The 15,815-nt window shown below is 36.9% G+C and overlaps 3 protein-coding genes across 5 annotated transcripts; 1 reads left to right on the forward strand and 2 right to left on the reverse strand.

Annotated features, from left to right (window-relative positions):
* Positions 1-2,818: 2,818 nt before the first annotated feature.
* Positions 2,819-7,556, reverse strand: LOC126623708 (lysM domain receptor-like kinase 3). 2 transcript variants are annotated; one of them, XM_050292690.1, is made up of 12 exons: positions 6,860-7,556; positions 5,531-5,564; positions 5,433-5,440; positions 5,163-5,327; positions 4,832-5,055; positions 4,554-4,643; positions 4,329-4,425; positions 4,100-4,251; positions 3,928-4,019; positions 3,518-3,656; positions 3,324-3,422; positions 2,819-3,234 (listed from the first exon to the last, which is right to left on the reverse strand). In XM_050292690.1, the coding sequence occupies exons 1-12, from the start codon at positions 7,488-7,490 to the stop codon at positions 3,067-3,069; spliced, it is 1,899 nt and encodes a 632-aa protein (XP_050148647.1). In that variant the 5' UTR covers positions 7,491-7,556; the 3' UTR covers positions 2,819-3,066. The 2 variants fall into 2 exon arrangements, with proteins under 2 accessions (XP_050148647.1, XP_050148646.1); XM_050292689.1 differs by having other exon boundaries at positions 4,832-5,034; positions 6,860-7,555.
* Positions 7,557-8,469: 913 nt separating this feature from the next.
* On the forward strand, positions 8,470-10,303 carry LOC126624212 (chaperonin-like RBCX protein 1, chloroplastic). Of its 2 annotated transcripts, XR_007624008.1 has the most exons (7): positions 8,470-8,712; positions 8,907-9,001; positions 9,090-9,207; positions 9,426-9,442; positions 9,553-9,615; positions 9,905-10,188; positions 10,248-10,303. XR_007624008.1 is itself a non-coding variant. In XM_050293249.1 (6 exons), exons 1-6 carry the CDS (start codon positions 8,550-8,552, stop codon positions 9,989-9,991), a joined length of 543 nt encoding a protein of 180 aa, XP_050149206.1. In that variant the 5' UTR covers positions 8,470-8,549; the 3' UTR covers positions 9,992-10,266. The 2 variants fall into 2 exon arrangements, 1 of the variants encoding a protein (XP_050149206.1); XM_050293249.1 differs by having other exon boundaries at positions 9,905-10,266.
* A 235-nt stretch (positions 10,304-10,538) lies between these two features.
* LOC126624211 (uncharacterized) lies at positions 10,539-14,432 on the reverse strand. The gene is made up of 15 exons (XM_050293248.1): positions 14,220-14,432; positions 14,011-14,114; positions 13,810-13,900; positions 13,527-13,653; positions 13,253-13,436; positions 12,933-13,077; positions 12,763-12,853; positions 12,492-12,550; positions 12,325-12,402; positions 12,103-12,186; positions 11,680-11,864; positions 11,449-11,577; positions 11,182-11,254; positions 10,974-11,059; positions 10,539-10,863 (listed from the first exon to the last, which is right to left on the reverse strand). Exons 1-15 carry the CDS (start codon positions 14,307-14,309, stop codon positions 10,755-10,757), a joined length of 1,635 nt encoding a protein of 544 aa, XP_050149205.1. The 5' UTR covers positions 14,310-14,432; the 3' UTR covers positions 10,539-10,754.
* Positions 14,433-15,815: the final 1,383 nt, after the last annotated feature.

The following is a 15,815-nucleotide window of genomic DNA, read 5'->3' on the forward strand; positions in this document are numbered from 1 at the left end:
TTAGGTATTACCAATTTAGCTAGAGTTACATGTTAATTAATTTAAGGTTTTGGTTGTTCAGGATTTTACAAGCATTGCTTAAGGCCATGTTTGATTGTTGTGATTCAGAGTCCAGATTTTGTGGTATGAGTGAATTTTGTACGTTACAGTTTTTGTACTTTTAGATTTGTTGCTCTTTTTTAATCCGATGATGTGTAAATTCCAACTTATGGAGAATAAGATTCGATATTAGACCTCCACAAAGTTCCTTTTCAATATTAGAAAGAGACATACGACTAAACATAGATATTGCAAGAGAATTTATGTTAACTCTGTACTACATATTTTTTTTCTTGGTGAAATAATAAAATATATATTAAGAAATGCTAAAGAAACTCTCTCAAAGTGAGATTTTTCACGGACTCTCAGCCACCTCATATTTTTAGTACAATATTTTATAATGTTGACATGTGAATTGTGTCAAAAATATAAAATAACGATTAATTTATTGAAAATCTTATTTTTTAAAGAGTCCCTTTGGCGGTGCTCGATTTATGAGCAAAAAGAAACAAAAAAAAGAGAAGTGGTTAGCAATGAATGAGAGACATAAAAGGAGAAGTGGTTGACGACGATTTGTTTTTTAGGGAAAGGGATTTTCTTCAGATATTTTCTTCCTAATTCATCAAATCATGAGATCTAACGATTACAAATAAAGGTTTCAATTTAAAAGTTATAATAACTTCAGCCGTTTGATCCATTTTTAACGACACATATCCTTTGATTTGATTGATTAGAAGGAATAGATTTGAAGACCATCCATTTCCGTTTTTGGGAAGGCAAACTTTAGGAGGGAGTATGATGTGTCGTGAGCGTGTGAATTGAGTGTCTGCTACTCGCCGATTAGATTAAGACAAGCTGCAACGGGAACGATACTCTCACACGGTTGTGGTTCTTGGTGTGTGACAGATTAAGAGGACATGGACAAATGGAATTATTTTTTACAAGGGCCCCAAAAATGTCACAATCAGAAGGAAAAAAAAAATGTCACAATGACAGCAAAGACGTAAAAGGATATGATATTTGTGGTAAGTTGGTAACGCACGATTTTATTTGTTGGTATATTAAAATATCAACAATTATGACGTTTTGGTTTTGGATCTTAGTCTAAAATGTCATAAAGAAATATCTTTAGGATCATGGAGCTTGTGACTTTCTTACTTATTTGGGGGGAGAGAATGTGTATTTTCTTATGATGCATGTCGGGTAGGAAATTTTTAAAGTTTCTTAGTGGAATACACGTAATCAACAATAATGCTCAAGAGATTTGAACTCAGTAGTTTGAAAATTATCTTTACGGCGGGGGTATTCAATTCAGATTTTGAGAGGTTTTATTTCTTTTAATAATTTTAGAAGTATTCAATTAGGATTTCAAACGAGTATTTGAGATTCAACATGTATTTAATCGAAATTTTTAAGATAGTTTGTTAAAATCTTTAAAAATTTGAGTGTATTCAATTATGATTTTAAAGGAATTTATAATATTCAAGATGCACTCAATTAGAAATTTATTTTAAAGATTTGAAAAGGTTGAGGAATTTGAAGGACTAGAGAGTTCTCATAGTATATTTTAAGAATTCACAAATCTTACATATTTCTCTGAAATTTTGAGGGAATCGAATCAAAATTTTATATGGAATCTCTACAAATCAATGAAACTCCATCAAAATTCATGAATTTATAAATCCATTAAAATCCTTCAAAATCTCAATTGAATAGACGAGGAGCATTTTTTGTAGTTAAATTTTATTGTTTTGTATAAAACTTATAGTTGTAAGAAGCTTGTGGTCTTTTTAGTTAATTTTGTTAGTTTACGTCTAAAACGAGCACGTGAAAAACATGCGGTCATATGTTAGGCAACAAAACCTTATTTTATAAAATGATCACATAATTTTCACGATACAAAAATTGAGCTAATTAGATTGATGACCATGTAATTTTCAAGGCGGACATCCAAAGATTAACATGTCAATTAACACTAAATTTAACACCATATATAATCGATTGATTTGATTCCAAAGTTCCAAATTTTGGACTGAATGGTAGGCAACATCATTGGGTTCAATATTATATATATATATATATATATACGATTCTTGCATTTACTTTTGCTTAATTTAGTCATCCATTTGACATTTTATACAAGGCAAAATTACAAATGGAGCATTGTAATCATTGTGAGACTTTTTTTACAAGAAAGTAAGGTTTTCTTTTGGCCGGTCCGTTTTCTTTTGGCCAGTCCAAGAAAGCATGCGTACAATATTATCCAGCTTTCAGTTTTGATTCTGTGCAGATCCGTTGCCGCGTTAAACAGTTTTGCCACGTTATGTAGAAAGAGCTGTTTCTTTGTGTGTAAATCATATTATAATGTGACATGTATACAGAAATAACTCGTTAAAATAGTTAGAAGCATGTAGGAAACCTGCGTACAAGGCATGCCATGCTATGATTATGAATATATGGCAGCTTATGCAGTTTCTTGACCTCCCAGTTTGAGTTTAATGTCAAACAATTTGAGATTTATGCGGTTCCCCACATCAACCTACAGCCTAAAAGTACGTGGTCGACTACTAATTGCATTGAGACCTTTTCAGATAGAACCTCGTACAGCCTCATACTTTTAGAATTTTCCTTCCTGTTTTAATATCATACGATGTATGCAACTGATCGAAGAAGGGAAGAGAGTGAGTTACGAAGCACCAGTAGTACGTTATTATGGTCGAACATGAAATTTTATCAAACGGAAACATAAACACAACGAACATGATTGGCTAAAGATCAATGGGGTCGAAGCAAAATGTTGACATTTATATGAAGTAATATACAATGCCGTTTTTCGATGTTATTCTGCAGCTAGGAGTCTGCATATTGCACCCCCATTATACAAAACAAGAGATGAAATCATCTGGTGCGAATGCTTATTTACAGATACTGCAGATGCTTGGCAATCCGAAAGAAGAAGAATTAGGACTTTTGTTCTTCTGAAGTCACCTTGTCTAGGCATGTCTATCAAGCGTGATGTTCCATGTACTACCTCCCTGACATTAGATTGACTAGATCAGCTTCATTGTCATAAATTGAACCGACATCCCAGTCCTCGTTCGACGATGTAAGTGTCATCAACGCAACCACAATCGATCTCATGCTCGGCCTCAGTTGAGGGTTTTCTTGTGTGCAAGCTTGGGCAAGTTGTGCCATCTGCAACAGAAAAGCCAGCATTGCTTTGCTTATGAGAAATAGGACTAGTCATTGATTAGGATCTTATGGTTTAAGGGGTGGAATTTTACCTTACTGATTGAGTCAAGAGGACAATCATCGCCGAGTCTGGGGTCGATTAGTTTACCAAGATCTTCTCTGGGATCAGACAGATTAAGAACATTTTCGAACTGCATCACATTAAGTACGTTTTCTTGTCAGTCAAGTTATGGAAACCGTTTATATGAGGTTTTACTTATTGGAAAGCAGAGGAGGAAAAAACTACCAAATCAACCAGTCCCTTTGATTCAGCAACATATTCATTTGTCCTGACAACAGCTTCTTTAGCAGATATTAGTTCGAAAAGAACGACACCAAAGGCGTAAACATCTATCTTTGGAGAAACATCGCCGTATTGAGCATACCTAGATAATCCATCATGTCACTTAATAGGGTAAAAGTTAACATAAAATTGAGTAGACGTGTGATTATCTCAATGCGAGAATCTCTCATATATGTCGAGATGCAAATTACTTGTGTATCGTTCAGATTATCAAGATAAACAGAACTAATATTCACATCAGTGAACAAAGGTAATCTTGTCCAAAACATTGACGGAGACGGAGACATAATAAGCGTCATCCAGTAACGATGAATGAAATGGTGAAAAATAAAAGATGGAGAATAATTGCGTACTCTGGAGGCATGTATCCGAATGTGCCTACAAGACGAGTCTGCAATGAAGCACTTCCATATTCAGACAGTTTTGTGAGCCCGAAATCTGCAACCTGCGTGAAAATTTAATGTTACATATACATCATATAGAACAATTTCGTAGCCTGCATAACAGTAAAGGCATTTTTAGAACCTTTGCACGAAAGTTTTTGTCTATTAAGATGTTCGCGGACTTGATGTCACGGTGAATGTAGACTGGAACTGTATGTTCATGGATGTATTCGAGTCCTCGAGCTGAATCCAAGGCTATTTGCATCCTTGTTGACCACGGCAATGGATCTAGACCTGCGAGAAAAAGCTGTGATATCAGAAAGAGGCATGGAAATTAGATGCTCTACGGACAGATGCATTATCTTTCTCACCTGAAGAGCCACGCAAATGTTGGCTCAAGTTACCATTCTCAATGTACTCGTAGACCAGAAATAAAGAGTCCTCGACACAATATCCAATCAACCGCACCTGTGCAAAAACAAAATATTAATACATGATATTGATCAATGCACTTCAATCCAAGTTGGATAAAGGCCTCGGATAAAACAAATTCAATTTTTCAGTATCATGATACTGTCATGGGGAAGGCAGAATACCAGGTTCAAGTGATGAACATGTGTTAAAACTTTCAGTTCAGCCAGGAACTCTTTTGTTGCTTGCATATCCATCCTTTTGATCGCTGCTTTCTGCTCGATAGCAGGAGAAAAGAGTCAGCCACTCGATTTTGCGCACTAGTGTCAGGTCAGATGACAAGCACTTAATAGTTACATCTTCAGTGATCAGTTCAAGAATTTTTCCTCGTATCTAAATTATTATATGAATATGAAGCTCATAGGAAACTTTGTGGATGGAACGTAGAAGCAAGAGCGCAAACCTCGCCTCTAAGTTCTGCGTAGTAAACAGATCCAAATCCGCCTTGGCCAATCTTATTAGAAATGTTGAAGTTGCTAGTCGCCTTAGCAAGCTCTTCATATGAAAACTCCACTGATTTGTCCACGGTTATGCCTATAAGGCCAGGAGAAGAAGCACCAACTAGAGCAAACGAATCCAAAGTTTTCTCTGAAGTATGTCCAGAAACTAAAGCCACAGGACAAAAAACTACCAATTACTCAAAAAGTGAGACAACCATACGAAAATCTTCAGTTGAAATACATTTTTTCGTGTTAGTACTGCTACAAATAAGAGACATTGAAATGGAAATTTACCGTGTTCACGTTGAATATACCGGTCTTCAAGAGAAGCTGCAGAAAGAGATGGTGCCTCCTCAACCACCTTCTTTCGATAATGCCAAATATACAAAAGAAGTGCCAAAGTAAGAGCTGCAGAAGCGCCCGCGACACATATGCCAGCGATTGCTCCACCAGTGATACCTGCTCAAATGTCATCACAATGGAAGGCACTAGACATCAAAACAATGCCCATTTTGAAGTTTAAGAGAGATATCATTGAAGCAGTATAATCGTAAAAGCTCCTACCAGCTGCACTGCAAAGAAAGACAAACATAGAATGAGATAAAATTTCTAGACAACTCCAAAAGAAAATTACCGAACATGTCAATGTGCATAGAGTTTACCTTAACTTCAACGGTGGGAAACTCCCATTTTGATCTGCAAAATAAAGAGCCGAAATTTAATGACAAAGGCAGCAAACAGTCTCCGTCGCGTGCCGGTAAGAGAGAAACTAAACTTATTATTTAGCAATTAATTTGCATGTGTTTTGGCTGAATTCATATAATTAAGGAGCAGCATGCATTCTCCCAGTATAGGCGCTGATGTAGAACAGATGACGAAATGGACTTGAGAGGCGCAAAACTAGCAGATAAATCCAATCATTGCAGATTTGGAATCTGAACTCCGATTTGGGCTTGTAATGTGTCATTTCAAAGAGAATTGCTACGAGTCAAACTCATTGATTTGTTGTGACATATTGACATATGAATTAAAAATGAATTTTAAGTTTAGAGAAATTTTTGGAACTTTGTTTCCAATATTTGGTTCTTTAAAGTTGTCATTTAAGTTCATTTGGAATATTACGTTGAGTCATTTATTGACACGTGACAATAACATAGACACATTATTGATGCTATTGAATGGACGTCCGTTTCAAAGCCGGATTAATGAACGAATACTAAACGCGCGTAATGTGTATATGAGCATCTTTGGACTTGGGATTACTATAATAATCCACCACCAGAAAGCTAAATCAAGTCCCCCATCTGATTGATTAGCAGTTGTCCTATTCCATTCACGTAGACTCGTCCAGTATCTTCAACAAAGGGACAAAACATCCACAAATGCAACTGTGCTTTTTGTCTTTTAATTCACAGCAATTATCAAATAATCTCTTCAATTATCTCTAATTATTGTTTGAGCACTGTCTGATTAGCAGCATGCCAGCAGCAAGTAATTTTCTATTCATATTTCCTTTTCTCAGTATAACGTAAAAGATAAATCGTCCATGTGTTTTGTACGAACGAGAGTAAAAGACCTAGCAAAGGACAAAGAATAAAACCAAATCCAATATATTTGTCTAATATATTGCTAGTCACTGCAGTTGTCATGCATTTGATTAATTAATGACAATTAGGAGCATATTAAAATAAATAATGGCTCATCTAAATTCTAATCTCCTGCAAATGAGTACTAAAAATTATATTTTGCTTATTAGAGAAATTTTGGTAGGGCTGTCTGATTAGGGCAACTCTCACATCAGATGAGACTAGCGTAGTTTTAAATGGTGCCGAGATAAATGAATCATTTAATTTTATATGAGGCACTATAAATAATGCGGTGCGGCTCTCCTATCTAAGTTTTTGTCCGAGATGATATTACTCATGTGTGAACTATTTAATTTTTCTGAGGAGTATAGTAATGAATATTAAATAATTGTAGTGCGTGCTAACCTCTTGCCGGCACAAAGACTAAACCATTCCCAGAACTAAAGCCGGACCCTTGGTTGTACATCTTCAGCAATGGTGCCGGGACACCGGTCTCGGACGCCAGGGACGACAAGTCCTCGCCGGGACGGAGAGGGTACGTCTCAAAAAAACCATAATCCTTGGACACATGTTTATTGCCACAAGAGCAGTTCACTGTTACATTGATCGGAACTTTATCCGGAATCTTAGTTTCCGCATAAAAATTCATCCTTTGCAGCCATTCCACTGTGGTGAGATTAGCATAAGCAGACTCAGCAATTTTCTTGTAGGTATCACCATGCTGCGTTGTGTACTCGAAGGTGTGCCCTAGAAAGTCACCATTTAAGCAGTCACACGAAAAGGGCACGCTGAGTCGCGTACCGACGACGAGGTCTTTGTCGGGCGCGACTCCATGGTTGTGCTTGAGAATTTCTTGAGTTTGTTGGCCAAATATGTGCCCAATGTAAGTGAGTTTTGAACCTTCCCACACATAGTATGAGGCCAAGGCGTTGCAGCCAGTTTTGCATTTGGCTTTGGCTTTGAAGGATAGGAGGAGAAAAAAATGGAGGGCTAAGAATTTGACTTGTATATTTCCTTCTGCCGCGAAGATTCTCATTTCGTGCAGAGACACTGAGACAGAATGAAGGCGTAATGAAAATTTTAATGAGCTTAGAGATCATATTATAGTCTAAAGACTTGGTTGATGATTGTGAGTTAGCTAGATTAATTTTGGAGTTATTAAAATAGAGGGGTGACAGCATCGTATTTTATCTTTGTCGTCATCTTTTGCTTATGATTCGTTTAATCACGAACCACTCTGGCATTTTGGTTCCTGAAGGGGAATTCTTTTGGCTTCAAGTAGAGGACAAGAGCAAGAGAGACACTCATTTTCCTTACTAAATTGTTTAAAATTGGGTAGGCAGGCGGCGGACCAATGGGTTGAAGTTGTAGAAAAAATTAGGGTAGGAGTCTCCGACTAAATGCATCCAATTCCTTGTATTTTGATATCATTTGACTCTATGCAGTTATTTCGATGTGAACATTGCTCTAGTCAAACAATAGAACAAGATCTACAAGTCTACTCTACCTCCATAGCGTAAAGTAGGCCGGCCAATCAAAACCAACACCACCGAGAACTTTGTCACATGTAGAGAGATCGACAACCTTATTGAATATCTTCTCTTGAAATTTCGAGTTTAGTAAATTAGATGAGGTTTCTAAAGGGGCTCTTTCTCCTGAAAAATCTCTCCATCATGCAATCACAACACTTGTGCATAAATATATCGTCAAGTACACAAAGTAAAATTTCTGCACAAATGTCACACTTTCTAATGAACAAGCCAAATATTTTCCTCAAGGAAAGCAAGGACTGGAGATTAACCGTTCCTAAATGAAAGAGTAACTTTCATGGCCTAGTCATATTGTAAGTGTTGCATGTAATGTAAAGACAAATCTATATATGATATTGTATTATTAGTAAGAGACATATAACTTGCAATAAAAGTTCTTACTAAATAGGATAGGGAAAAAATAAACTGGTGGGCTCCACAAATGGATGTCAAAACTCCTACCTGCTTACCATGTAGGCTCTAATAGATATTTTGGACAGTAGAGCTGGACTTGTGGATCACTCAGAAATCCCAGTTCAGTTTGTTCTGCTGTCAGTTACTTATCCATGGAATCCTCTGCGGCAATTCTCCCACTCTCTCGGCTCCCTTCTTTATTCCCACTAAAACCCAACAGAAGAAAATTACCTTACAATCGTTCTTGGCTATCCAATCCTAAACCAAGAGCCTCTCGTCCCCCTCGCAGGCACTGCCACAAGATGTATGTCCCTGGTGGGTACTTCAGTAAATGTTTGTTTGCCTACACGTATATCTTTGTTGACAAGAAGTTAGTTAACTACAACGGGGATGTCAGGCATCCGTGTCGGCATCCAAGTCAATCACGCACCTTCAACTCACATGACAGTGCGTTATTCACTTGTATAATGTCATGCGTTTTAACTTGCCTGACATGCCATATGATGCAGGATTTGGAGAACCCTCGCCGGAAGCAAAGGCGGCCAACAACCTCCACAGTTTCTTCACTTATGTTGCAGTTAGGATTGTCTGCGCTCAGCTTGAGGTTCCTTCCTCCTCCATCCCTTTGTTCTTAATTTCATAGTCAAATTCAATAATATTTTCGGATGTTAACAGTAAATTTCTCAGAGCAGAGTTACAACACGGAGGCATACGAAGAGCTGATGGAATTTCTGAGCAGGAACTCGTTGAACGATGGAGACCAATTCTGTGCCAATCTGATGAGAGAATCCTCCAGGCATAAGGGTCTAGGTAAGTCCATATCCAACAACTTCTAGGCTCCTACTACACACTCTATGCAGGATATCTGATCTTTATTAAATATGAACACATAACAATATTGTCGAAAATATTATCTATAACATGTTGAGAAATTTTGTTAGCGACGATAATAAAAACAGACGGCTGTTCCTAATTTGACTTTTGACAATGTGACTTTCTTTGTGATTTATGTGATGTCCACATGGCAGCTTTGCGCATCCTAGAGGTCAGTCCATGACGAAATAAGTCAATTTGGATGCTTATTTTATTTGATTTTTAATCCACCAACTTGTCAACGTTCACAAGTTTGAACATAGAAGGCTATTTGTTATCCAGGTTCGATCTGCATACTGTAAAAATGATTTCGAGTGGGACAACTTGCAGCGATTAGCTTTCAAGGTAAGGAATTCTTACCTTTCATTTTAAGGAAAACTAATGATAAAAGTTTGAAAATTTTGAGTTTTAACGATAAGGACAAAATAAAGGGTTAAGTGAATAGTATCAGAATTGACTTTTTAGTAAAAAAATATGATTTTTCGTTAAAATAAACAGTACCGAAAGTTTTTCGTTAAAATTCTCTTTATTTTATGTTATCCCCAATGCCACGGGTAAAAGCAGCTACTTGTTTTATCTGCTTTTCCTTATGAGGGGATTAAGAGAAAAGTTACCCTTCTTTTTGTTTTTGTAGATGGTGGATGAATCCAATACGAGGCTCATGAGAGATTATGTCCGAGAAATAAGTCATGTGGAAGGTGATCAGGAAAGTGAGAATTGATCTGATCGAATCAGTACATAAAGATGAAGCAGGTTTCCGAAGTTGGACTCTATGTTGTACATGTTTCAAGAGTTACGGCAACGTCTATTCTAATTTGTTTTGTTACTAATGTACGGTAGAAGATGTATGAGTTTTATTATTTTGTTAATATTTACTATTTAGCAAGTGAATAGTTGCTCTCTAAATTGAAAGAGTGTGTCCATCTTGCTATAGTAAAGACTCTTTTACATAATCTCTTGGAGATAAATTTTTTTAGTTTAGCTCTTTAAAATAAAGTTTTCGTTGTTTTACAGCATCTCTTGAAGATGCTCGTCATTGACCGTCTGGTAATTTATCCCAAAAAAAACAATGAAATTTTCACGGTAATAATATAAATTATTAGAGAAAACTAAGGCAAATTAGAGCACGTCCAAAATACAAGTGGCCCTTTACCACAGTGGAGTGAGTTCGAACCCTAACAGTAGCTAATCTTACAAATCTATCGTTTGGGAAAAGAAAAAAAAATTCAATTACTGAACGGGCCAATCCAAAGGCTAATACCTTGAGCTAGTGCAAAACACATAACTAGATATATATACTTTTTTTCAGTTTGGTGTATAACAATTCTTTAGTTTTATTGAGAATCATAACTAAATATGTACATTTGGACATCTGTTTAGAGGGCTTCAGGCCGTACAATCTTCAGAAAACCGGATATTAGACACAAATTTTGGCATGAAAGTGTGTCAACATTCGAAGAAAACGCGACTAAATCATTATGCTGTCACTCTTGTACACGACTAATTGTCTCAACGTAACGGCGAAGATCACTAGAAGTATGGATAAGCCCCGTACTGAAATATGACTGAGCATAGTCTTCAATTTGCCCCAATCTGCAACCATGAATCAATAAAATCATTCAATAGGTAATGTTTAATCTATGAGATGTTCTAATGGAATTGAAATTTATGAGCAAAAAAAGTAAAAGGTTGGTTTTAGTTACCTGTAAACATAATTCACCATCATACCTCCACTTTGATGGAGGCCTTTCTCTGACCGGTCCCCCATCCAATTGATTCTTTCGACCATCTAATTTGCAGTAAGAAAACTCAGGCTTAGCATATCAGTGCGTTAAGGAGAAATTGTTTTAATTTTTCCATCAAATTATACAACTAATCTAGTGTTCTGCAAATTTGAGTTAGATGACATACAGCTCCATTCTGTAAGTGAAAATTCGCAACAGAATCCAGAGCTTTTCCTCTTTTTTTCTCTTGGAGAAGGTACCTATAATCAACGGAACTAAAATCTGTTAGTAGCGTTTCACACAGAACAAAGAACACGAGACTGTAAAACTAGTTTGTGAGAGACTGTAAAACTAGTTTGTGTGATATCACGTCATTGCCAATTACACAGTATCCACTTGTAGCTGTTTCATAACAGACCTGTCATCTCCAATTTTACTAGTAATATTAATATACCTGGCACACAGTCGCATTAGAGGGGGTTTTAATACTGAAAGCAATTTATCAGAATTTGTCCACTCATGATTTGGTGAAGTTAGCAAGTTGAACATCACGTCCATGCTATTTTTCCCAGAAGTGAATTCCCTGAAAGTGAAAATTGTTACGAAGCATTCTTACTGAATTTTTTATTAAGCATGTTACTCTCTAGATGCTATAACATAATGTGCCAATTACAATATGACTTACGCAGAAGCATCCATAAGTGCTCTTTCCTCTTCTGGTTCAAGAATTTTCTCCGAAAACGTAGAACTGGACCTATCAGAAGCTGGTGAGTGTGGCATTGCTTCACCTTCAGCAAGTTTTGATTGAGAAGCCAGCTTAGATAGGAGCCACTGCATGAAACCTGGGATGGGGCTGAGAGTCGCAAAAGTCTAGAATAAACAAACAAAAGGCCATGTGTGAGATATATCCACGAGAAAGACTTTAGCCAGAGAAAGTACGATTAATATTTTATATCCTCTACTCTACAGTTTCTTTAGATTTCCTGTGAAGCGCACTATACTTTCATTTCTGAAAATTTATTCGAACAAGCTAAAATGTCATATATTTGAACATGACATATATTCTAAGTCACATATTCAAATATCCAAAAGGGATTGAAGCACTTACAGAAATATTTGTCATTTCTCTTTTCACAAGTGTGATCACACGTTTAATTAGAAACCTTCCCAGGTTGATCCCTGATAAGCCAGGCTGTAAAAGTTTAAAAGTGTTCAGATCAGGCAATGGTCGCAAAAAAAAAAAGTAATAGGTTAATATCCCCTTTCAAAAAAAGGAGAATAGTGAACATGATACTTAAAATTTAAGAATAATATGTAACAATATGCACACCTGGGTTGATGATATGGAGTAAAACAATGCACACGTAGCCTCACATTCGGGAGTAGGAGGGTCATCCCATAAAACTTCCTATCATGAATATATAAAATATATCACCACAAGAAGCACCACAAGAAGAAGAAGAAGAAGTCATCTAGTAAAGCTTAAAGAAAACTGACCTGTACTGTTTGAGCCACATCCTTCATGAGTGCAACTTCGATGAAAATAAGGGGCTCACCTGATTAAAGAAGATAGTAACAATATAAAAAACATATACTAGTATGTAGTCCTACCCAATACAACGAACGGCTACATAATGAAAAATTTATCAACTGAATAGGTAACTGTGATATTACTCTTAGGTAGCATCACGAATTACCAAAAAGGCAGACAAAAACCAACAAGAAGTAGATCAATACGTGAATAGATAAAACAACAATAATAGAGTACCAGGTATTGCTGGATGTAAATATCCGAAACAACGGCGACCGACTCCCAGCCTTCTCTTAAGATCTATAAGATTGCTGATTGGATGCACAGCCTATACAATATAATCGGAGGGAGTCAAGGCTACACACATAGCGTGCCATGTTACAACACAACACAAGACAAATAAATACCTCATATGCCACAATCTTTTCCAGTAAAGAGGCAGGATCGTCCCATGTGATTTGGTGAAGCTCTAAGGCAGCAGGACTAAGCCATGTACTTAGTTTCTCCTTTAAGTAGGAGTCCAGTGCTCGCAAAGATGCAGTATTTTCCTCTCTGAAAATATGAAAAGATAACAATTCATAAAATCTTAAAACTCCTTGGGCGCAATTTCATTTCTTAACATTGTAATAGACTAATAGTTGTACGTAAAATTCAATTCAAAACATTGTGTGGAACAGAAAATTAATAAACCAAAAACACATCATGTGGGGCATATGCATAACCTTACGCGATAATAGATAGAATATCAGCTCGAAGATTGGACAAGAACTTCAACCCGCCAGGATGTGTGTTGAGTCGCTCAAACAGAACTTCGTACATCGGCTTGAGAGCATGTCTCAGATTGCGCTCAATACGATAGAAAGCAGAAAGAGATGTCTCCTCTTCAGAGCCAGTTGAGGGAGCACTGTCACCTACAGACACACATTGCATCAAACCCACACAATACAGAGTGCAAATGCAATTTTCGACAATTCTCATAAGATAATCAACACAAGACTTACTTTCAGGGAGCTCAAGTCCCAAATATTGCTTGATCAAATCGCGAACTTGCGTCCTGTTAAGATCATACTCTTTGGCAAGTAGTACAAGTAGCCTTCGACGATTTTCGTTAGAGAGGCTAAAATATCCCTACATTATCAACAACAACAACAACAACAACGAAAATGAACTTCGCATCCAAAATACAATTAGCCGCCCGTTTGGCAATGCTTTTGCAGAAAACACTTCTGCTCATAAGCTCGTTCTGCAAAAGCGCTTTTTCTAGAAGCATAAAAAAACACCTACCTCCGAGAAATCGCTCAGTACAGAGTCTAAAATTTCGGTTTTGCTCAGTGAAATCGCCGAGTGCATGGACTCCCGCACAACCTCAAATTCCCTAGAAAAATTCGGAATTTCACAATCGCATTCAAAATATAAAAATTCAAGCTATTACAGTACCAAAACAAAAATCGTATAAATTCAAAAAATAATAATAAAATAATAAACCTCTCGGTGTTGGTCGAGGCATTGAGCTTTTCCCTTCCATGCGGCACCAGTCGTCCGCTCGATTGTCTTCCATCGGAATTAGGCAGCATTTGGTTAACCACGTTCTGTTGCAAAATCACCAGTAAAATTCCATTAACTTTCTTCGCAATCCAAACGCGGCCTACAAAAAACACGGATTTCGGAAAAAATCGAAATGCTTAATCGCTTACGGCGAGAGGAGAGCGGGCGAGGTCTCTGGGATCGGAGCTTGGGCGCTGCATTCTGGTACGCAATAAAATTGCCAAGCCTTTCTTGTTCATGATTTATTCGGATTCTTTTAGGAATTTATAGTAAATTCGGCCACCACTTACCGAAGGTCGAGTTCTCTCTCGCTGTCTTCGCATTTTACTATCGCGTCTGGTGCCGCCTCATTTTCCACACCCGCCATTGGCCGGTACTTTTGTTGACGACACCTTCAAGGGTACCAGAATCTTTAAAATTACGAAATTGCCAGACTTCTCTTATGTCGGCTTGGGCTAACTCTTGTCCGTTGGATCCGGGTCACCCAAAATTAGAGGCCTCGTTGATTGTAACACTGGACTGGACCTAGGCCTAATTGGGCTTCAACTCTTTAAAAACGGTTTTGGTCATTTGAAAAACACTTTCAAACGAGCATGTTTTATTAGTTGTTACAGTTAAAGGAGAATAGCTTAACTTCGTATTTTTTTCGACATGGGCGGACTAGACTTTGGAGGTGTAAAATCACCACACGCAAAATGCTACTTTTGGTAAAAAAAGATTGCAGAATTAAACTATTGAAATAGCCGATGAACCAATAGTGAGCTCATTGTAATCAGTTGTCCCCATTTTCTCTTTCATGTTTTTCTTCCAAATAAAATAAACTTTTCATGACAAATAGTTATTTAGAAACAGCCGTGAAAAATATGAACATCCTCTTCATCGACGAAAATCGTTTTAAGGTCGGCAACAAGAACTATTTTATACTTTCTCTCTTTGTAAATTTATTTTCAAAAGCATGTGTACAATTGGCAGTATATATAAAGTTGTACATAACTTGGAATAATGGTGGATGATGGTGGTCATGTGGACTAGTGCATATCTTACTCTTTTTGTGGTCAAAAACGCATATCTTACTTGGAATTTAAGAAAATGACAAACAAAGTGGAAGCAATGACAACTATTGCGGGACTATTCTTTGCTTACTTCGATGTCAATTTGTCATTTAAAGTTGAATACTGTTGCTAAGCTTTTGCTTAGGATGGATACGGTCTAATTCGGTCCGGTTCAATCTTTGAACCACAACTGAACCGATTATACGCGGTTCAGTTCGGGTTTTATATATGCCTAGACCTTAGTCCGCTCATTGTGCAGGATTGTAGTATAATACGTAGAAAATTACATGAAGTTGACATGCAGTGCGCGGGCCATGCTGATTATTGAAGGGAAAGAGTGGCAAGGCTCTGTTGCTATGAATGGCCTTGTTTGGTTTATGGGATGGGGACAACTTCTCACCGGCTTTTTGGGATAACCTTTTCATGTCATATATACTGTCACTTTCACATGTCACAGCAAAGACATGTTCTACATAACTTGTGTACAATTATCATATCACAAAATATCTCCGTATTAGTTGGAATAAGGTTACAATATTTAAATTTTTTTTTTCTCATTGTAACGGTCAATGTGGGACATTTCAACAACTTGTTTTTTGATTTCTTGACTAATAGCCATTGTAGCATATTTTTATTATTTCTCGTTTGAAAGTATTTTTTAAAATGATTGAATGTACTTTTAATGAAAATATT

Source organism: Malus sylvestris, chromosome 5, assembly GCF_916048215.2.
Source record: "Malus sylvestris chromosome 5, drMalSylv7.2, whole genome shotgun sequence".
Lineage (NCBI taxonomy): Eukaryota > Viridiplantae > Streptophyta > Magnoliopsida > Rosales > Rosaceae > Malus > Malus sylvestris.